Source organism: Drosophila willistoni, unplaced genomic scaffold, assembly GCF_018902025.1.
Source record: "Drosophila willistoni isolate 14030-0811.24 unplaced genomic scaffold, UCI_dwil_1.1 Seg15, whole genome shotgun sequence".
Lineage (NCBI taxonomy): Eukaryota > Metazoa > Arthropoda > Insecta > Diptera > Drosophilidae > Drosophila > Drosophila willistoni.
Window position 1 is genome coordinate 39580 of NW_025814108.1, and position 23831 is coordinate 63410.

General features: G+C 39.8%; 2 protein-coding genes and 2 pseudogenes across 2 annotated transcripts; 1 reads left to right on the forward strand and 3 right to left on the reverse strand.

Annotated features, from left to right (window-relative positions):
• Positions 1-1417: 1417 nt before the first annotated feature.
• LOC124460890 lies at positions 1418-2693 on the reverse strand (annotated as a pseudogene).
• Positions 2694-10133: 7440 nt separating this feature from the next.
• On the reverse strand, positions 10134-11487 carry LOC6650056. Its single transcript, XM_002073590.3, is given in 4 exon segments — positions 10134-10303; positions 10306-10446; positions 11167-11340; positions 11343-11487. Coding segments are annotated over 4 exon segments (630 nt in total).
• Positions 11488-16488: 5001 nt separating this feature from the next.
• LOC124460877 (AF4/FMR2 family member lilli-like) lies at positions 16489-19510 on the forward strand. The gene is given in 6 exon segments (XM_047012477.1): positions 16489-16588; positions 16620-17024; positions 17476-17709; positions 17712-17805; positions 17866-18176; positions 19287-19510. Coding segments are annotated over 6 exon segments (1218 nt in total). The 3' UTR covers positions 19361-19510.
• Positions 19511-20198: 688 nt separating this feature from the next.
• On the reverse strand, positions 20199-21312 carry LOC124460878 (annotated as a pseudogene).
• Positions 21313-23831: the final 2519 nt, after the last annotated feature.

The window sequence follows — 23831 nt, forward strand, 5'->3', positions numbered from 1 at the left end:
AGCAAAGGGAGGTAGCCGTTTAAGCGGCATGAAGTGCCGTTTGCCGCCGGTAACCGACTGCAGTTATTTTAGACTCAATTGCCAGGTCTTCAGGTGCGACATCAACATCGTCTGAACTTTCTTTAATTTTGAGTTTTTTGGTGGCAGGTGCAGAATATAATATATATATATATTTTCATAATGTCCATTGTTGTTGCCCTAGCCCTTGCCTGTGTGTGTGTACCCATGTGCCCGTTAGCCTCCCTGTGAATAAGCCAAAATACGCGTAGCTAAATGTTTATTTATTTTTTTAGCAAATTGCTTTTGTTATATTCTGGCTAAGAGAGCGACAGACAGCTAGCGAACAAACAAGAAGAAAGTGCAGTGAAAATGAAGAAGATTAACCAAAAAAATGGTAGAAAAAATGAAGACGAAAAGAGATGAAATAAGTGGGTGAAATTTTTGTTTAAGAGAAGAAAAATAAAAGAAAACATTTTGTGTCTTCGATTTTGGCTGATAACAAAGAATGGACTGAGAAATGAAAGAAAGTTCAGCCACACAAATGCAAATTGCTAGACACAGACAATGAGGCGTATGAGTGATGTTGCCTGAAGATGACTATGATGATTATGGCTATAATGACGCGTTGATTGTGTCGATGCTGTGATGAAGATGATGCAGAAGGTGCGTATGCAAATTGAAAAGGAAAAGTTTTGTGTTTTTCGGAAAAGAAATCATTAAAGAAAATAGACAGAGGGATACATTATTTCTTTTTTGTTTTCATATTGAATTATTATTTGATTTTGATTTTGCAGCATTTGTTCAGAGTTTCTGTTTCGGTAAAGCAGAAAACATATAGATAGAGAGACAGATTTAGATATAGATACAGAGTTATAGATAGACAGAGGTAGATATAGAAATAGAGATAGAGTTTTAGATTGATAGACAGATGAGATAGATAGTTAGAGTTAGATAGGCGAGGCTGGCTTTTGATTAATGGGCGCGACTAGTTGCAAACATTTTGTGGCCATTAATCAAGACGCAGCCGCGAGATGAAAGATAGATATAGATGAGCGATAGAAGGAGTGTATGTATAAAGAGTGTGTGAGTGTGTTGGTTGGGCAGCTGTGGACTGTTTTTTTTTTTGGTGGATGTGAAAGAAGAATGTGGTTTTGGTGGTGTGTTCGTTAGCTCTCTGGGCCGAGAGTTGTTTTTCTTTTGTTTGATTGGAAGCAATTTTTTGCTGGGGTGCAATGCCATAACGGCATCGCCCCCATCTCGTTCTCGTTCAAGTAAAAAATTAAAATAAATAATTATAAATATATATAAATATAGACATTAATTAACTGGTCATCATTTTTTGTTTTTTGCGAATGTTCTCTCTCCTTGTCAGGCTTTGTTGTCCTTCATATGGAGTGCGGAATGGAAGGCCGATGGCTTACCGTCTGGCCTGTTTGTATCCCTGGTAGGCAATAGTCTGGCCACAGGTGAGCTGTAGGCACATGGGTATCCAGCCACTGCCCCGTGAAGCCGCTGCTGGCAGCACACACGCCGGATACCAGCCACCAAGCTAGCAGAGGAGGAGCCAGCGTTCTTTTCCACCGAAAAAGACCGCCGAGACCGCCGAGCAGACCACCGCCAGAGCCGCCGGAAACCGCCCAGACGGCTCAGACCACTTGATGCACCGGCACCAAAGCGAGGAAGAAGGCAATCACGGAGACAACCAAAGCCTTCTTGGCCAAGAAGAGCAGACGAAGATGGAACCAACGCCGAGACAGCAATCTCAGCACCAACGCCCAACAGGATGGGGAGGAACTTCTTCAAGAGCTTCTTCTGCGGTACGGGACTCGACAACCAATTCACGGAGATCGGCCTTGATGTCATCGGGAATGGCACGGGCAACGCTGCGACGGCATTGGCGAAGTGAAGTTCAAAGAGCGCTCAGAATTCATGAACTAGGTGCCCATCTCGGTGGTGCGAGCCTCCACAGAGGGAGCGGCCCTCAACAGCGATAGATTGTCCAGAGATTTGCCCTGACGTCCTTCATTGGCCTTGACCAACGAGACACCGCCGAACAGTTCGATTTGTGGATTTTCAAAGATGGACTTGGCCTTGCGAAGAGCTGCAGAGAGGGAAGACACGAAAAGAATTGGGTTCACAAATTAGCTTATTTAGGTTTAGGTTGTATATCCGAACGGTCATATTTGATTTACACAATTAATTAATATTCATTTCGTATAAATATTTTGGCACTTTCACTTTCGCATCCCCATGAAATTTGTTTCATCTTCCATATTTAAATTATCACTAGAGACTTTCACTGTCTCAGGCTACATTAGTGTGGCTCCTGATGATAATTTTTATTTCATGGGTGATTCTATTTGTTTTTTTTTTTTCTCTTTCTTTTATAGTTTCACTTTCACGGTGCCACAAAAAAATTGTGTTCTTTAGTGTTCTTAATATATAATTAGTTAATCCTTGGTTTTGTTTAATCCGTACCGTTAGCTGAAGACACGAGATAGAATCAGCCTCCAGGCATTTGGCAAATGCACCGGACTGTTCCTCGGTGGCGGCCTTGACAGGATCGGCCGAGATGCCCGATGCCAAAAGCAGGACACATGCGGTAGCAATGAAGAACTTCATGGTTATGATTTGTTTTTGAACTAAACTGAATTCCTTGGGCACCACCGAAATCACTGGTGTGTTCATTCGAATGGAACAAGCTGCGGTTTGATAATTTTTCGACGCTGTCAGGCTGTTTTTAAAGAGTTTCCAACCTAACGGATGCCTCGCTGCGGCATAACGTAAAATTATGTAAAAAGTGCACACAAATACACACACACACACAACACACACTGATTAACTGAGCAGCGACGCAGGCAGCAAGTATGAGAGGGCTCCAAGTTCCCTACGGTATCCAATAAATCGGGTTCTCGCTCGCTCACTCGCTCTCCCTCACAAATGCTCTCCCGCTCTGTGACAGCAGCCGCCCCGACTTAAGCTTAGCTTAGAAGCAGCATTAGGCTAGCCCACTGAAGCTAACTGCTCATGAGCTTTTGTGCGCGCTTCCGCATTGAAGAAAGTCAATGGCGACGCCGACGCAGACGCAACAGCGGCTGCAACGGCACAGGGCTTACTGAGAAGAGCGCGAGAAAGTTGCCTCAAAGAGCAGGCGCGCCAGTGCCAAGGTTGTCTGTCCTCTCTCGCTCTTTCTCTGTCGTTGTCTTTGTGTGTCTCTGTCTATCTCTTACTCCCTGTGTATCTTCTTCTCTGTTTGGCAACTCATCTGCTGCTCATCTGCCCATCATTTGTATGCTGCCTCCGCTCTTTCCCTCACACACACACGCACACGTGCAGACTGTGATTCTATGTATGTACCATTTTGTTCGCATTTAGCTTTTGACTCGGCTTGGCTACAGCTTCACATATTACAACACATGAGGTGATAAACAGGTGCTGCTCTCAGTTTAACCCACTCTTCTGCCTGCCTCCCTGCCCCCCAGCCCTCCCCCCATTCGTCTTGCCTATCTTGGTGCCCCAATATGTGTGCCATATTCTTCTGCTTTTGTTAATTTTGAACGCTTTTGTTTTTTTCTCTCTCTTCTTTTCTTTTTTTTTTTGGCCGCAAGAAATGAAAGTTGTGTGTATTATATTTTCATACTACTGTTATTTTTTGGCCCCTAGTCTGGTCTTGGGGGCCTACATACGTCTCCTCGCGCTCTGCCCCCCTTCTCATCAAGGTCCATCGCAATGTCTGTGTGTCATCTTCTTTTCGGGTTTTGGTAAAGGGCAGGGTAGGAAGGGCATGGTAGAGGGATGTATGGGGGCAAGTTGTTTTGTTTATCGCATGTGCGCGCCTTGAAATTACTTTTCATTTTCGTGACATTATAGTTGTTGTTTTTGTTGTTGCTGTCATTTTTATGACGCAACATAAACTGTGATTTTTATCATAAATTACGCAATTAGGTCGCCAGAATGAAACCGAGTTTTAGTGCCTGGACCTAGGATCCATATGGACATATATATATATATATCTCTGTCATAAAATAATATATAAGTATTTATTTGATGGGGGGGTCATAAGTGAAATTTAATGATAAGCACGTCCTGTCCAAGTGAAAAGTAGGCACCTTGAGCATAATCGTAAAAAAATAAAACCATAGGGCTAGACCTTAGCTCAGCTTGGCGAAGTTTAACACCCTTGACAAAACGTATACTAATGGATTACATAAACGATTAGTAGTTAGTATGGATTTGTACAAAAAAAGAAAACTAAGGACTTATTGAAAAAAGGTTCATTTTTTTGTTTTCCATATTTTAATAAAATATAATGTATTTAATGAAGCTTGGCAGGATTTCTGTAATTAAGCTAAACAAATTCTAAATAAATATTATTTTGAATTTTTAATCAATATATAAGAAATGTTTCCATAAATAAGTATAATCTGCAAACCATTTAAGATAAAATTGATCGAAATATTGATATTGCCTTTGGTGATATCAAGTTAATCATTATTCATTGAAAAGCAAAAAGAAAGTGAAATGATTCTTATTAAGCTAAAGACTTAGTGTTTGCTTTATTAATATTTTCCGAATGAGGCAAATAATGGTCCACAGTCAATACTTTGTTGGCAAGAGTATGAAAACGACTTTGGTGCGCATCTTGTGTTGCTTTTGCTACTGCGGCTGCTGCCTGACTTTGCAATTGTGACACATTAGTCAACATTTGAGCTCAGCAAAAGTGCAAACAACAACGCGCTTCAATTGCTCAAGTGAAATGAAAGAGAAATTACACGCAAAGCAAACAAAAACGGATATGAGGCAGAGATGTGCTATAGATGGATGAATGGTTGGACAGTCGGGAATGGGTTTGGGAGGGTTTGGAGGGATATTAAGCGTGAATACCGAATTCGCTAGCCTAAAAAAGTCAACAGCATTCGCTGACTTTACTTGCGGTTTTGAGCACCAGCTCCGTCTCTATCTCCGTCTCCATCTTTGACTTTCGTTTCAAGTGAATGTTGGAGATGCAGAGAGATGGTCGACTGACGACATCTGACAGACACCATCAAACGGATCTATGTGCTTATGAAACCACTGAATCATCGTCATTATGCCATTGTCGATTGCGTTGGCGAATGGGGCGTATGAGTTTTACTATGCTACAATTTTAATCAGCTTTCCGTTGCTCGCACTTGGGGACTCTTGTGACGTCAATGGCCCATGTAACGGTAAAAGTGTAAAAAGCTTAAAAATTCGAAGATCCATTCGATAATTTCGTAACTGACTGAAATAAAAAGGGTGCAGCATCCGTTGCCACAATCGCGGCATCCCAAAAGAGAGAGAGAAAGTGAAAAAAAAAAAAAAAATTATAATTAAACGACAATGTTGAGCGACCGTGTCAGCGTGAATTCGTTGAAATTTCATTTTCGATTTTCACCGGACAACAATCGGCATACATTTGAATATAAATGAGTTCACAATGCACCACACACTCAGTGCACCACTCACACACACACACACACACACAGACACACACAAGATGGGCATCCGTTTTACTACTACTACAAAATTTATGTTGGTTCACGCGCTGAACGCGTCCATGTCCATCCATTTGGCATTTGGCGTCTCTGGCTTGTGCCAAAGTCCCATTGCCAGCGGGCAAGACATTCAACAAGAGCAAGAGGCAACAGCCAACAGTCATGGCCATTCATAGCTGGCCAAGTGTCGACTGTTGGTTATTTTTTTTATGAATGAATTTCGCCGTAGTTGGACCTGCTTGTTGTTTGTGTTTTTGTTATGTTTTTGTTAGATGTATTGTTGTTGTTATGGCCATTTGTTTTTTCCCAAAAACAAAACAATGTACACCTTTCCTATGACCGGGATTACATCAGACTTTTGTTCATGTCCATAACTAAAAGTCCTTGTCACAAAAAATTCCATTCATATGTGCATATTTTTTTGAGCAATTTTTTGTTATTTATTGCTAACCAAGTTAATTAACTGAAAGCATTTTTCAATTAGTGCTTGCGCTTGATTAAGCAAATATACAAATTTTACTGAAATAATAAACTGTTTTCGAGGGTTTCATAAATATGTTTAAATCCTTGACATGTGCTTAAGAGAAGCAGGACTTTTTTCAAATATTCCCATAAATACTCTTTCCAAACTTACGTATAAATCAAGCAAAGACTGCAAAGCTTTAGTTACAACTGACACATTTTCCTAATTATTTTCAATTTCTCTATTCCATTTTGTTTATCTTGATTTTACAATGACAATCAAATGCATTGTAAAAGTGTTGTAATTTTGTCAAGTCAGAGATTTTAAGTGCCTCATTTGGGGATCTATTCAATAGAATATTTGAGCTTAGTTCTCACTTTCATTTCGTTTGACATTAATTCAAATACTCGAAACTCATTAGCCAGACAGGGGAACAGTAAATACAATGACGATGATCATTTGTATCCCACACAACAAGATGGCCATTTTACGGTCTTTCTTCTTCTTTATTTATCAGCAGGCCGTTGCTTTTTTTTTTGTCTAACTATTCGAATTAAATTAAAGCTGAAAGAAAGTTTTTTTCCTGCTATATTTTAGTTTATTTCGTCGACTGATTGCATAAACAAAATGAAAGCGAGAAGAAGATCGGAGACGGGCGGCATTTGGTGTTAGGTGAAAAACTATGCATTACTAAATACTACCCACAAATTAGAAAAGATTTTCGTTTCTGGTTGCTGTAGATGGCCATCGAAGATACACTAGACCCAGCTAACGGTGTGCCTAATGTACCGTACTGCCACCAACGGCATATGTATATGTATGTGGCTCGAACACTGGTCGAATCGGTAGCACAATTTCACATTGTTTGCTGACATCTTTTCTTTTGCCACTTGGCAGGTATTTTGCCAATCAATTGCCACATTGTAGGTGTGTTTGCCTTTGGTGAGCTAAAAAATTTCTTGTTGATTTTGCATTTAATTTTTTTTCTCCTTTTTCGCTTTATTTTTCGATTTTTATTAAATTGTTATGGGTGGGTCTGTCTCTCTCTCTCGCTCTCATGTAAAAAATATTGCTATATATATATATATATGTAGGTGTTTTTGTGTATCTGTGTTCAAGCAACATCAACAATAACAACAACAAAAGATACAGACGACCATCAGCAAGAGCAAGAGCAAGCAGAAGCGGCAAAAATTTAATGAATAAATAACAAAAAATTTTCGCTGAAAGTAGTGGTCAGAAGTAAGCTATATACACGTATTTAGCAGCCATAGCAACGGTTATACAAAAAAAAAAAAAAAAATGATAAATACCTATATATATACCTATACATTCCTACATTATTTGCATTAAGAGGAAGAAGACTTAACTGAATCTTGAATATATTTAATAAATTTCTTTTGACCGACTTGCAGATTAAGATGCCAAGGAAATAAGGAAAGTGAAATGTGATGATGCAACGTTTCGAGTGGATCAGATAAATGGCTAAAAAAGAAGAAGAAAGGCTACAGGGAAGGCAATCAATGATAAATATATATAAGAGCCAAGGGGATGCTCCTTTATTCAATATTAGTACCTTGGACCCTTTTCAATGTCAGTTTAAAGCAAAAATATTATTTGTTAGGATAGTCGTGAGACAGGAAATTTCTTGAATTAAGAGGAAGTTTCCGGAGATAGTTTAAAGATTTTAAATATTGACTAAAATTTCATCAAAGCTTGTTAAACTTTTATCTTAAGAATTTGATTAGGATTTAGAACCTACTCTAAAATGTTTAATCTAAAATAGATCTTTGAAATCCATGAAGAATTAGATATTAGAATTGTAGCAATTAATAAAAGGCTATTATCTAGTACATAACGTAAAAGGAAACCTTTTGCCGATGTCTGATCACAAATTTATGAAAAAGGTTAAAATGCAACCTTTTTTTTGTTGATTTTTTGGAATGACCATTTCCTAGTTTATTATAATAAGTAAAAGTATTTTTACATGAAACTTGAGCACAGCCGAAATGTAAATGTAAAGAAGATGAAACAGACACAGAAAATTTCACAAACCATAAAAATGTTAAGCTAATACTCGTAGAACTCTATTTTCCCCTTTTTTTACGGTCATTGAATTAATGTTAAATTTGCATAATAATCAAAAATAACAAAAGCAACAACAACAACAAAAGGCAATTATGTATAACCAAAAAGCGGAGAAGTCAGCTGGAAGTTTGGTGTCTGCGACATTTCTTATAAAGAATTCGCGGTATTTGGGTTAAATATTAATTTACATGTGAATCGTTGCGGAAGGTGGGCCCCCCTCTCGATTCTCTTCATTCGATGGATGGCTGGATGCTGGCCCAGCTGACGATGAGCTCCAACTTAGGGTCCATCAGCAACCGAGAGCAGCATCATTGAAAAGTGAAATTTGTGGCAGAGTCGACTTAAAATGTAGGCTGCGTGACACTTTCAGTCAGCTCGAAGCGGCCCGCCTCAGTTTGGCTTGGTCATTTTCCAAGCTCATCGAACGACGATTAATCAGCTAATTTCTTTATGAACTTTCATTTATGCAGCAGCAGCAGCAGAGCAGTCAGCATTCACACACGTCGCCATCATCATCATTATTCATCATCATCATCATCATCATCATCCCACAAAATTTTTTCATATCTCATTCAATCTCATGTCTGCAAAATATTTCACTCTTTATGGAGATAGAAGACAGAGGAAGAGGCGGAAGGGAGATGCTGTGTGGGGGTTTATATAAACTCGCAGTTGCTCGAATCATATAAAAATTATAAAACAACAAATTTTGCTTTTATGAACTTATTTTATAATTTAATTACAAGTGGCAGAAGCAAGCAACAAAGCTGGTCAAAGTCGACTCCAGTCGAGCTCGTAAAATGCCGTTGAAAAGGGAAAGTTAACAGAAGAGCGGGCCAGAGTCGACATCTCAGCAGCCGCAGCCAACAATTAGGCATAGCGGGGCACTATACTGCTCGAGGGAGGCAGCGGTGGCGGGAGTAGGAGATGGCATGGTAGATCAAGTTGCGTATGAGCCATGGTAGTTTTGTATCCCTGTTAAGCGTTTAACGGGTTTTTCAACTACAACTACCACTACACTTTGTTTTTTTTGGGCCCTCTTGGTATTGTGTAACAGAACTCACAGCATGGCCAAAACAACACAAAAAATTAAGGTCTCGCATGTTATATTTCCAGTTGTCGTTGGCCCGTGGTCTTGTTTTTTTCTCTTTTTTTTTCTTGGGGGAGCACCAGAAGAAGAACCGTTGTGTGTATGCTGCCAAAAAAAAAAAAAAAGTAGTGAAAGTTGGCCATTCAACGCATTATGCAAATTCAATCTATATATGTTCATACACATAAATATGCATGGTGATTTTTGGTTGCTTCTTTTTGAATGGAAAACAAAAGTTCAGATGAAATCTGATCTCAAACAGAACCGAAACGAACTAAACGAACAAAAAAGTTTACTAAATTTCGATATCCGGTATCTGAGCATTTGTATCGGTATTGCAATTGACATTAGGGCTCAATAAACTGCCTGACAAATGATGACATTAAAGGCGAGAAAACAAAACAAAAACTAGTTTCAGACTTGGTCAATGCGAAGTTCAAACACTCTGCCAAAAGACAATTAGAAATTGGATACATTTCGTAATGACTTTCAACAAATTAACTGCTATTTATTAAGAAATTAAACATAAAAATACTAGTTCAATCTATTGCCTTGTGTTGTCTAGAATAGCTCATATACTTATGGACAGATAGAGAGTATATCGACTGCTGCTGTGACTATGTGTAGGTTGCTTGCTATTGCTTTTGTTGTTGATGCTGCCTGCCAGTACAATGCCAACAACTGGGCTCAAATAAACTTTCACCGATTTCAAAAACCGAAGAGCAACAGCCACCAGCAGCAGCAGCATCCCCGGCATCGCTGTGTTAGTAACAAATAAAATTATAAATATAGTAAAAGAAACAAAAACGCAAATTAGTTAAAGTACAAAACAGAAACGAAATAATAACATCTCATTCAAAAGCCCAAAAGTAACTTGAAGTAGTAACAAAAGTTGAAACAATTTTTGTATTTCTCTAGCATAACGAATAAATTACTTAACATAAGATGTAGATTCTGAGAATGATTGTCAAACATTTTAGTTTATGTAGGCTCGGTAGGCCAAAGGTTGTTCCTGCTGCTCGGAGACCACCTGCCAGGCTGCTCGTCGTCGTCGCTTATGATGATGTCCTTCACCGGTGACATATGAAATGCTATGACTCGACTCGTTTCCATGCTGAGCAGCTGTTTTTAAGCCCAGCATTCCGGCATCATTAGAGCCACCATGGCAACGCCTAGAGCCTTCATGGCCAAAGCTCCAATGCCACCAAGTCCCACAACTGCCATCATTTTGCCAAACATCAGTGCCATGGCCAGTAGCAGTCCCTGGCCTTTATCCTTCTTGCGTGCCTCTGGAATATAGACACACACACACACACCCAAATAAACAAACAAACAAACATACATATATTACAATTTGATCGTCCAGCCAAGTGGCAAGTCTGTGTGGTGTGGGGGAGGGCTGTGCGTGCTGCAGTGCAGATTTGCTCAGTGTTTGCATTTGATAGGCACCACAAGAGGCGTCAGTTTCCTAAGAATTGGCCTACATATGTATAAATACATGTATCCCCATCACCTATAAAGTGGGTTGTTTATGTCACCATTTTATGGTGCGTCGAGTTGAAGTTTTAGCGTGTTAACAGCATTTGGTAATCAACTGACCAGACATCCTTAAGCCGGGTCACTAACTGCCACACAAACACATAAATTTCAAGTTTATATGATTTAACAAGCCAAAAATAAAGTTCATAAAAGCTTTGCACTCATTTTACAGAAACGAAACCAAAATAGAGATTCTGATGCCAGATGTAAAAGAAAGAAATTAACTAAGGACCTATATATTTATTATTATTCTTCTAAAGACTTTAAATTTTAGCTTTATATCTCAATTTTTTTTGGACTCCTTATTTTAAAGGAGATTCTTGTCTTTGAAAAACCATTTTTCTAAAAGTATCATCTTTTAAATATTGCTTTAATGAAATCTAGAAACATTTAATCATATTTCTTGACGTCGTTTTTTACTGTGGCCAATTTGGTGGAGTCAATTAACCTAATTTATTATCATATCGTACCTGATGCTTGTTCCACCAGTTTTCCCTCTTCCAACAAGTCAACTAATTTGACATTGACCTCGTGCGTTCGCAAATAGTTGGCCAGACTATCAAGAGTCTCTTCCGGATTTTCTTTACCAACTGCTGATTCATTGTGCATTGGTACTATCTCCATGCCAGGCATTATCACTAGCGCTTGTCACTTTTATTCAAATTTCTTATCACATTGCGCAGGGCACGTTCTCCGCGGCAGTAGAGTGTTTCATCCTGGCCACAATCGTTCGATTGGACGCAATTGCTAAGATACAGGAGACAGAAAATGAGAGCCAGTGGATTATACATTTTGCCCGAGAAACGTTTGAAGTTCAACTAAAAGCCTTGACAATTGTCTGGTCATATTTTATAGTAGTTCGTTCTCTAAAAGGGCACTTTCCAAGGCCAAGGCACTCAGTCAAGCATCTCACAAGACTGAATTGTCACAATTGAAAATTAAGACAATGGTGCTCTGTTTTTCAAAAAAAAAAAAGAGGTAAAAAGAAATGCTTTCTGTTTGCGTTTTTTACATTTGCTTTGCAATTTTCTTCTTCACTGGCCGTTGCAATTTTCAATTTTCAACGGTCAGTTGGCCAGACAGCCGTGGGATGCGCTTGGTTGGTCTCGCTCTTTTCGCTAACTTCCCCTCCCTCCCCACCACCATCCACCATTCCATGGCACGACTTGGCGGCACTCCATCGGACAGTCAACCTGGTAGCTCTTTTACAAATTATACAAATTAGAAGTATTCAAAGTGCTGCGGGTTTGTTTCTAACGCACACCCTTTAGATCACACGACCTCCCGTTCCGGCCATGGCTCCCACAATTGTCTCAATGGCAGCGCGATCTAAACAACTCTATAACACATGCAAAGTAAAGTATCTTGAAGATGGTAAACATGAAAAGCGAAAGTCCGCTTTAGATATATATATATATGTTGGTATGTACGTAGTTTGTTCAGCAGTCTAACAGTTAGTAAGTATCCAAGTCATTTAGTGGCAATTTACTTTAACTTTTTCGTATACTATGGTCATAAAAAATGGGTCGCTCGTGCGTGGAAAAAGGGTGCTCGGTTGTCGAGACATAAAGCAAGTGTCTGAAAACTTGTAATTTAATTAGAGAGATGGGAGGAGAGAGATAGACACACACATTTTACTTTTATTGCCTCTTCATAAGAAATTTAACTTTATCCGCACATTTTCAGGTATTTTGTAATACAACAAAATATTATTAATCAACTTAACGTGACTTAAGTCCATAAGCCATCAAAAGAAATCAACTTGGCAGCATCCAATGGTTAACATCGTCATCGGTATCTACTTTGCTCATCATCGCCATCGCCACGACCAATAATGATGATGATGATAACATCATCGTGATGATGATCGACAGCGCACACGCTCCAAAAAGTTATAACTTTCACTCTTAATGTATTAATTTTTATTTTAACATATTGTTGTCCAATACACACCAATACACACTCGCATCTTTGGAAACTTAAAAACCCAATCCGCAGAAAGAAAAAATATGATGAAAAAAAATTAAAGAAAAATACCCCGAAAGACCATAATAACAAAACAAGTCAAGCCAAAACGTTATTGAACTGAACTCACATCAAGTCAACAAAAACTCTGAACTCGTTACGTTGTGCTTTTTTGACGGTGACGGCAATAAAAAAAGTATCTCTCTTTCCCCTTGACATCATCAGCAGATCATCAGCCAATGGGCTATGGAATTGGAAGTCGAAGTCGAAGAAATGGAAATGGAAATGAAGATGGAGATGAAAATCAAAGTGGTGGTCGTTCAGAGTCATTGCAGGGCTTGGAAAGTGCTGATCAACTCAAAGTTCGATTCGTTTCAGTATGCCCATTGTTATAATGATTATGGTAGTTGGGCGTTATTGTTCCAAATATATCTATATCTGTATCTGTATCGGCAACTTGTTTTAATTGATTATTGTGCATCATCATCTTCATCATCGACATTATTGACGTGCAATGAATGAATGCATTGTTGCATTGAATATAATTGATTGCGTGGGACTGGCATGTGTGAGGGTGGAAAACTGAAATCAATCTGGCTTTTCAATTCTATAAATGAAATACCATAAATTGGACTCGCATGAGCCGAAAGGAGTACATTTCTGTTCGATTTAAATAGCTTGTATGGGATGATATGATATAGATTCAACTTGTATATTCCTACAATTTAAAGTACATTTTGCAAAACTTTGCAAGATATACAAAATTAAAGCCCTGATACCGTTTTAAACTTACAACTTAATTAGTTTAAATAGTGTTTAGCTAATAACTAAAACTCTGGTCTTTCTTAATATTAAAATGTTAATAGTTGTTAGCTTCAAATTAAACCACTTGAGCCGAAATTTCTTGGGAAAAGATTATCTATTTTAAAACCACCAAGTTGCTTCATCTGAAGACTTTGCTAAAAGAAACTCGAGAATTACATGGAGATACCATAAGTTCAACTCAAAAACTAGTTGGGAATTACAAATAAATGATTATAGAAATTACAATACCAGAGGCCACCTAATTGTACATAAATAGTTAGTTTTATTTTCATCATACATTAATTAAATCCAAATTATTTTAATAACAGAAACATGATAAAAAAAAACAAAATATTCGTCTCAAAAATATTTGTAGAGACTTTTTCAGTGAACACTATCGAGAGATTACTGTTTGGCACAAACAAGACATGCCACAAAGTGTAAATTAACATCAGCCAAAAAGTATGCAACTGACATATTAGCTTCTCTATTTACCTTACGTCTTAACCACAATTAATTGCATACAGTCTGAGGGAAAACACGTGTACGCTAATGTCGTCTTAACACTCAATACTTTATTTGTTTGTGCACACACACACTCAACACATACACATCTGCGAAAGCACATCCTGCGGCTTTACTGTAACTGACAACTCGAAACTAATTAACAACTATATAAATAAATCAAAATCAAAAGGAATAACCTCAACAACCGCAATGCTCACAAAAGTCGATGCCGTGTGTGTTTGCCTAACGCGAAGGTGAAATCTAGAAAATATGTTTAAATTAGAAAACAATTAGATTAAAATAAATTAAACGTTTCGTTGGGCTCAGGCAATCGATTAACCAAGTGAAAAAAATAACGCAAACAATAAAAGAAAATAAATAAGAGTACAAAAGGAAAAAAAACCAAAGCGAAATTCGTGCCGGTGAAAATAAAGCAACAACGACAACCAGCTCAACTAACACAAACAATTCAAATGGCTCAAACAAGCGGGCACTCAACCTCAACCACATATCGACTTCTGTCTGCCTATGTATATATATACACGTAATTAGTGAAAACAAACAAAACAAATAATAATAATGCAATATTATAAAAAGAAACACTTTGAATTGCCATAATTGCCATTCATTTTTTGCCCGGCGACTTACATTTTTTGCATGACTTTTGAACAGTTTTCTTTTGACGGGTATCAAAGAGTCAATTTGCCTGCCACCCAACTGGAGCAGATGCTGTCGATGTTGCGATAAGGAATTCCAAGAGACAAGAGACAATGAAACGTCGTCGACAACGACACAACAACGCCAACAACAATGACAATGACAGGCGAATGAGCATGTCTGACAGCTAATACTTATGAAGAATGAAGTGTTGCATTTATCACATATTTAGCTGTCAAAATGTTTCTATTTGTCTTTGCCATGATAGTAGTCTAAGATAGATGCGGTCCAAAGACAAAGCCACTCACAAAACACATCGCCAACAACTTAAGCAGCTTAATTGCCAAGGTAATTTATATATTTCTCATTTCCCTATGGAGATTACTTGTTTTAATGCAAGAGATTTATTCTGATTAAGCTATCACTGACTGAAGCTAGAGTTTTGTTTAGTTTTTGCTGTGGAAACTTAAAGTGTAAGCCAATTAATATTAATATAACCTTTAGGGGAAATGTTGGCAACAACAAAGTTATAACAGCAACAGGAAGACAAGGTGGTTAACTTTTTGATAGTCATGACTTTTGCTAAGCTAAGGGCAAAATTTCATTTGGAATATGATTCGTTTTCACTTGTTAAAATAAACTTTTGGTGGCTAATGGGAAAACTAATTAATTGCCAAGTCAATAACAGTGCGTATACGCAATTAATTTTAATACTATCACCATATGCCGCTTTTTAAATTTAAAATTCAATTGGCGAATTTGTTTGAATTTTCAACCGCCCATATGCAGTCATGTTTAATGGAACATTTTTGAAACGATGTGTAAACTGCCATCAAATTTATTTAAATATCTATACCCATTCGATAAATCAGATTGAAAATTTTTAAGGAGTGGTCAATTATGATAAAATTGTGGAGCAATAGCCGCCGTCTTTTGCTGCCATCTTTTATGGAACTAGTCGCTGAAGGCAATACGACTCCACCCTAACGAAAATGGATCGTTTTGCGCATTTGGCTGTTGGGCACGCAACACATTCTGCCACCTCTCTCACTTGTCATGGCACCATGCTCCAGACAACGTTTGGCTTTAATGTCAAATGCATTGCTGGTAATTTCATTGAACCTTTTAGCCATTTGCAATGCAAAACTCTGAGATGGAGCCATGCAAACAAAGCAAAAGATTGGGAATGCAACAAGCAACCATCAATAGCCAATGGAAATGTAAACAGTGGGAGTCACTTTCAGGTTGCTTGTTCTTCAATTGGCTTCAATTTATAACTTCTCCAGAAAAACTTAATGATTGAGAACTGTTACATTCTGAACTGATTAATTGTTTTATTAATAAATTTATATATATTTCATTTATCATTATTGGGAAAAATTTCCACAAATGTTAAGAGAATAGGATTTTCAACCATTTAGAACGACTCTAACCTCGTTTTCCTTAACTTTTGTTGACTCACACAATATTGAAAGTTTCCCAATTCAATTTTGAACCACTGTAGATGGCGTTCTGCCTACTGAGCGATGGTAGTTATTCCACTGTTTGGTTGGTTGGCTTGAAATCAAAACTGTAGCAAAACAATTGAAGCTGCGTCGCTGCTTTGATGCTGCTGCTGCTGTTGCTGTTGCACGCAGATGTTGATGGATGCTGCTGCTGCAACAATAAAACTGAGTCGCATGCTACTGCAAGTAATTAGTCTTAATATCGGCGTGTTGCAACGCGCTGCTCCAACTGCCAACGATTCGTGTTCTCTGATCCGATTTCTATGCATGTGAAGGATACGCCGCGTTTTCGTCCTTTTGAAGTGCAGTGTGTTGATTTCCAATTTGATTGATTTGAGGCCCCGTGGCCACGCAATGACAAATATGCTTAATATCCTTGCAGCCAGCTGCTTGCTGTTGGCTCTTTTGGGCCTACAGCCTGCCAGTACGGCCATACATAAACGCAGCGGTGCCAGTGCCCTAACTCGTTACCTTCTGGCCATGAGACAGCGAGAACAGGGACAACAACAACAACACATCAACTAAAAGTAACATGGATGTCAATCCTGCGGCTAGTGTGGTGAACACGGACTTAATGGATAAACTAAGCTGGAAGTGTGCCAATAATGCAAGTTGTCTGCATGGCTTGGCTAATGGCATCATAGCCTCATATCGTCGAGGCGAGACCATTAAGCTGGGACTCTTCGATCTGGTCAAGCTGCCAGCTCTTGACGAGGCCCACAAACATAAACAATGGGGCACTGGGCGTGGCCTGTCGAGCTTTATGGACTTTGTTACTGGCAATGCGATTCGCGTCCCTGTTGGCCCCATGGTGTTCAGTGTGCAGCGAGCCGAGGATGACAGCGACTACATTGAGGTGGCGCTGCTGAAAAAGACGTCAAGTGGGACAGGTAAGGAATGCTGCCGAATGTGCGATGTGTGATCGATATGCTCCTAATTGGCGTGCCCCTAACGAATGCGTGACTAAAGTCCAATCAGAGCCGACATATGGTTGGCATTGACAAGGCCTGTTTTCTGGGTATTTAGCACTCTGGCAGCAGATGTTCTCGTATGCTTGGCATGCCACTCGCATCCAAATGACAGTTGACTTAGGTCACACGACAAACCAGTGTACTCTCAACTCAATGTCTATTGCTTAGTGCATATCAATGATCCAAACTGCTATTATTCATACATATATACATAAATGTGAGTTACGTTCGATACGCATACGACGAGGACATCAATCATATCACATCCCATCGAAAAAGTAATCCCAATCTACGACCCCCATTCCCCATATTGCGTGCCATTAAAGACATAAACCATAAAACGTGTCTTGTTTCTCAAAATCAACAACAGGACGTCTGCAGGGCAATGGCGGAGGCCTTCTAGGTGGTGGAGGCGGCGGCGGAGGAGGAGGAGGCCTATTGGGCGGTGGAGGCGGTGGTTTGGGTGACAGCAGTGGAGGCGGTGGACTCCTAGGCGGACGACGACGACATCAGCATCAGGAGAAGAAACAGTTCCAAATGTACATACCCATGTATCTGGCAGCCACAACATTCGGTTGGACAATGGTGGCAGCAAAAGCTGTGGGATTTTGACTCTAAAAGCTTTGATTCTATCGAAAATTGCCTTTGTGGTGGCTGCCATAGTCTTGATTAAGAAACTCATGGACAATGCCAGCGAAAAGTGAGTAAAAGTGAGCCGGTGTGAAGTCTATTTCAATTTGTACAAATTATTCTTCATCAGAATGATGTATCAGTTCCCGGAGCAAACACCCTACATGATGCCCTATGGAATGGATTACCCCATGCATGGAGCTGAATTGTCTCCTGATATGTATCCAGCTTCATTGCATCATCTGGCCATGGCAGGAGGCGGTCAATTACCCGGACATCCTGGCCATCCTGGACTCGAGAGCCTCACAGCAGAAAGTCACTTGCATTCCCAGGTAGCTGGCGATGGCAGCAACAACACCAACACCCAAGTGCTGGCTGCCCTTAGCGGTCTTGGGGCTTAGGACACAAAATCAAACGTGAGGGACTCGTGGATGGCAAAGAGTAAGTTTGGGTAGTGAGGGCTGTCATAAAGAAGAATTCTCCTTGTTTCAGATAGCCATGAACAAGTGGCCGTGGCACAAATGGCGCTACGCTAATAAAATGCCATTGGCTGGCTGGCATTATCCACGTCGTCCAGATCGTCTAGCTACCAGCTTGGCCATAGCAAAAGGTCTGGCCCTAGCTGCAGCCGTTGCCGAGGCTAGCATTAAATCCGAAACGGATGACGATGATGATGATGATGATGAATACATCATACGATGAAAAGTGCGCATTTGACTCTAGCTTTTGCCCTGGCACGCACTGTGTGTGGTTCGCGGTGGTTGCCACTAGCTCCACCATTTCACGTAAAGCACAAACAAAATATCTTTACAAAAATGCTGAACTCAAACGTTCACCATAGTTCCATAATTGCTTGTGACGTTGTAGTTGTTATTCTTGCACAAGGACATCTGTTGGTTGCAAAGCTGCAAAATTCCTTTCCACAAATTAAATTCCTAATTAAGCTGGGCACCAACCTTTCCCCATCGCAGGGCGGTTTTGTTTCGTTTTTTTAATAAGCACACACAAATAATACTAGTCACTAGACCGCTCTGGTTCCCCATTGCAGTAAAGAGAACAAATTCTTCATGTCAAACAGAGGAATCCGTCAGGATTTCATTACTGCAACGCCAATGCCAGAAGCAAGATTCAACTTTAGTTCTTTAGTTGGCAGAGAAATGCCTGAGAGTCCTTGTCTATTTAGCAGGGAAAAACTCATGCCAGTTGAAGAAGAGAATGCAGAATGTTTGCGCGAAGCTTCAACAACAATGCCTGGGCATTGCATACTTTTCGGAAAAAGCTTTTCACTGTAGTTAATTAGCTCTGCCCTTGAGGGGATTTGCTGGCCATATTGGTTTTCATAAGGTGGAAAGCTCTGGGTTGTGGGGTAACAAGCCATAAAATTGCAGTTTCCATCACCAGAACTAATTACAAACTCGTTTATTGATTGACATGGCATAGCAAACAATGGCCAATGGCGAAAAATCTCGACTTTAAGATGCACTCGTCTAAATACTGAATGTTGTGTGGCTAATACACATTTCGTTGGTGTACATTATTTATCTCTTGCAGCCACTCCGGCACGAAGACCCCTGATTTATAACTATGTGCAGCCGCAAGCCCATATGCCCTTCTATCGTTCTTGAGATGGAAGTGACGCTTAGCCAATTATTGCAGCTGGTGGCCTGACGCCCCCGCTACCCGCTACCAAAGACCGCTGAAAGTTGAGGAGCTGAGGTTGTAGACGGCTGCCATATGATACGTATTTGACATCTGTTGGAGTGCTGAATCCTGATTACTTAATGTACTTAATTTATTATTTATTTATTTAAATTATTTATTGAATTTTTAGTTATTACTTTCTTGTTAGACAAACTTAGCGCACACATTTAGTTTATTATGTATGTATGTAGACCCCTCCCAATGACCCCTCGAACTGTAATTAGCAATGAAATGCTACAAAAAACACTGAAAAAAAATTAGAATGAATGAGAAGAAGATGAAAGAAATAAAAGAAATGAGCACAAAGTTGCCCAAAATTAATAACAATTGTATATATATGTATATATACTTTGTGTTTATTTATGCAATAGTTTTCAATAAATTATTAAACATAATTAGAGATTACAAATACATGAGAGTGAGCATTATTAAGGAAATCGAAAGTGAAAGTTAAAAGATATTTACTTACATACATAGAGATACAAAATAGAAAACTAAAGAAAGAAAGACTTAAAATAGCGGAAGAGAAAATTACAGATAAATAGTCAATACGGCAGACAAAGTTTACTAGAGTGAAAGAGATACATAGAGAGAGAGAGAGAGAGAGAGAGAGAAAAAGAGATTCATGTCGTTAGATATAGTTATATATGTATATATAAATGCTAGGACTGTCTTAGCCATGTTGTCAATAAGTTAACCCAATTTACTTCATTCCTGAACTAACAATGTAAATAACAAACTATTTAAACGTTAACTATTTGTTTATTGCGCCACCTTTGATGTTGGCTGTTGGGCACTATATGCCATATCCTGAGCATCTTGTGCCAATATCTGCGATGGTACCTCAGCCAAGCCCTCTACAAAACCATCAAGAGCACGCGCCCAACCCGAGCTATAGCTATCATGATGAGAGGGAACCTCGACAATTGTCTTTTTGCTGGAGAGCAATTTCTTCAGCGATATGATGACGGCCAGGAGCAGAGCTATCTTGGAAACTATTAGAGCCTTGCCGGCCAGCAGGAACAGACCCTTGAGCAAAATGGCACCCACCACGCCAGTCTTGGCGGCCATCATCATGAGCAGGGGTCCCATGTTTTCATTTTGCCACGTCCCTCCTCCAGAGCCTCGATGGGACGCACAGAGACACCAATGTTGAGACTGCCCTTGGCTCGCTGCTCATCACAAAGTCAGCATTGTCGGGAATTTGTAGCGCAGTGTACGTGAGCGTACGAATTTCCACAACTTGTTGGCCACCAGCAGTCCGTAGCTTTCCTCATCCGAGTCCATGGCACGTGCCAGCAAGAGGTCGTCCTCTGGGTCATCTGGTATCTCGGAAATGTCTCTACAAAGACATTAGATAGTTCTTAGAGTCTTTCCCCCATGTCACCTGATTGGACTCACCTGTTTTGCATGACCTTGATATTCTCATTAAAATCGATACTGGACTTCTTAAAGAGACGATTCATAAAGACAATCAGTTTGAGCATCATGCAGGAATGATTATCTCTTTGGCTGCATTTCACATTCAGCTTGGCCAAGATTTGGTCTTCCATGCGATTGCGATAATCCGAAGTTATCTGCGAAAGAGGAAAGAACGAAATTGAAGCTGGTTTTTGCCTTTTTATTTTTGCCGACCCTTTTGATGTCAAAGTCAGAGGTGGAGGGCATTGACTTTGACAAATGTCAGAGTACGAGAGGAAGTTTTGCCTCTTCTTATCGCTTGGCACTTAATTTATGTGCAAGAAAAAGGGAAAATTTTGCTTCTGCCGAACCTTACCGAGTTATCGCTGGCCCCGAGGGCAGGTGAGGCATTGGCCGTAGCCAAAAGCATGGCCAATCCCAGCAGCAGCAGCATTAAGAGGGTTAAAGTTTGCATGTTTATAACTTTAAGTAAGCCTTGTTCTCGATTTATTTAAAATCTCTCTCTTTATTTCGTTTTTAGCGAAGTCACCTTTCGCTCGTTTGTTTGGCTTTTATCGATTCGTATTCAGATTTATATATATAAATGCGCGAATCCTGGATATCCTTTTGTCAGCACACATACACTTGAGCACTTCAGCACACTGCTTCACTTCACACTACGCCCGCTACACACGTCTACGGTCTGCTCAATTGTCACGCCGTCTTCTGAGCTTCTGCTGTTGACATCGTCGCCTTGAAAGAAAACCTAATGCGAATTTTCCGCCAGCGAATTGGGTTTTATATGAAAAGCCATCCAAAAGCATTGCAAACACAATGCAGGCCTCTGTCGACGTCGGCGTTTGCTTTTCCACCAAGAAGTTGCCCCAAAACTGGTCTCCAAAAGATCAGCAACAGCCTCACACACACACACACACAACAGTTAGAGATCTAGAGATTTGGACTTGTTCGACCAGTTCGTCTTGAAGCCTCCAGGAAGCGGCTCTATGGCCTTGTCTCAGCCACCTACCTAACCCTCCTCTCTTCAATTGAAGATGTTGCTCCTCTGCTGCTGCTGGCCATGATTTTGTTTATGTTGATGTTTTTTCCATTTTCCTACTTTTGTGTTTGCTTTTTCTGTTTTTGTCTTTGTTTTGCCTTGTCGTGTGGGTCGTTACAAAAACAAAAGCCAGTTGAAAGTAAACAAGAGACCCAATTCCCAACAACAAATAAGCGAATTTTCCCATAGTACAAAGTGTAAGGGGTTGTCAGTAGAAATTAGTCTGCTTTAGACCATGTTAGCAGCTCGCATGCAGAAAAATTGAATAGGGGGGAAATCTTCAGGTCAATATGAACAGAGGCGTGCCACAAAACAAACGAAATGTTGAAAGGGGAACTATATCTAAACATAATGGCAACGTGTATAGATTATTAAAATCGCCTTTATTTTAATAGATGACGAAGAAGAAGATGGAGTAGATGATGATAATGAATTGAATTGAGGTTTAATTTCAATCACATTGTGAATGCCCCCTTTATTATTATTTAGATAAACCCCCTACGTAACGACACCTCTGCATTTCTAAGCAATTGACAGCAATTGCGACATTTTCTGTTGCTGTTTACTTCCCACATTAAGGCCCACCTAGACCCAAACCCTCATATTAGCCATCCTTTCTCTTATTCTCAGCTTTTCTCTAGAAATGTCAGTTTCAGTTTCCACATGGAAAGTACAATTGCAAATATATACACACACGCACACACACACACACACACACACACACACACTCACTGTGCATGCATTATGTATGCAGTAAGTGTGCGTTCCATTCAAATGTCAATAGTAATTTATACCACTATTCATTCTATTCTATCCTGAGGGCGTGCCCAACAGGTGGCGCGCATCCGCCGCATCATTTATCCCATGAATTTAATCAATTTACCTGCCTACCAAAATTATTGTCGGTCAGCTACTGAAGTATTGCTCGACTTTTCCATACACACACTCACATACAGATACATATTCGCACACGAAAATACTGTACATCCAGTTGAAAGTAGGGCGCAGCTAGTTGTGGTGCTCCACAAATGTGGCACGCCATGAAAGTGGTTGGTTAGTTGGTCGGTTGGTTACTTTGGCTGAAAACCACTATGTGATCTGTCCATAAAATGCTTTGGCTTGGCTTGGCTTGGCTGGCTCCAAAATCTAACAGCACCAAAATCGAAATTGCGTCCGCCCCAGCCATTTGGTTACCTGAGCAGAGCCAAACCAATGTGGCTCATTGTCTGATCCACACAGCAGCAGCAGCAGCAGCATCAGCAACAGCAAAGTCATAACAATTTCTCATGTGAGCTGACTGAGTGGCCGATTGGCTGCCTGCCTGCCTGCCGTTGGCGCGCTTTCTTTTGGAAAATGTGGTCCAGGCGGACCGACTATATGACTACCACAACGACTCCACCGTCGGTGTGGTTGAAGCTAGACGAACGTTGTCAACGCCATGGAGTTAGAGTCAGCATTGCCATTGACTTTGAGCTGACACCCCGCAAAAGTTGGCCAAAGCTAAAGCTAACTGTTAGCGAGGGTAGTTTAATGTGTATATCAAGAAATAAATAAATTTCATCTCCATTTACATTCTGCTCTGATTTCCCATATGTTTTGGCATTCTTTGGAGCCTGCCCTCGCTGAATAAAAGCAAAAACTAAACACGCCAGGCCACTTTTCCTCAATTTCTCGCCTCGGCATTTCATTGCCTTAATTAAAAGCTGCATTTTATTTGTGGCAACTTCAAAGCCAGTATGAGTGCAGAATTTGGTAAAAACATTTAGTAGTGAAATTTCTATCATTAATTAGCCAAGTCCGCCCACTTTCATGATGATTGAATTCAAACACATTTCGCATGTAATTTTTACAACATTTTATCATTATTATTTACAATTAAAGAGAAATAAATACCTATTCTTATAGGAATGCAACAAAAGCTCTAAGGCCAACAACAA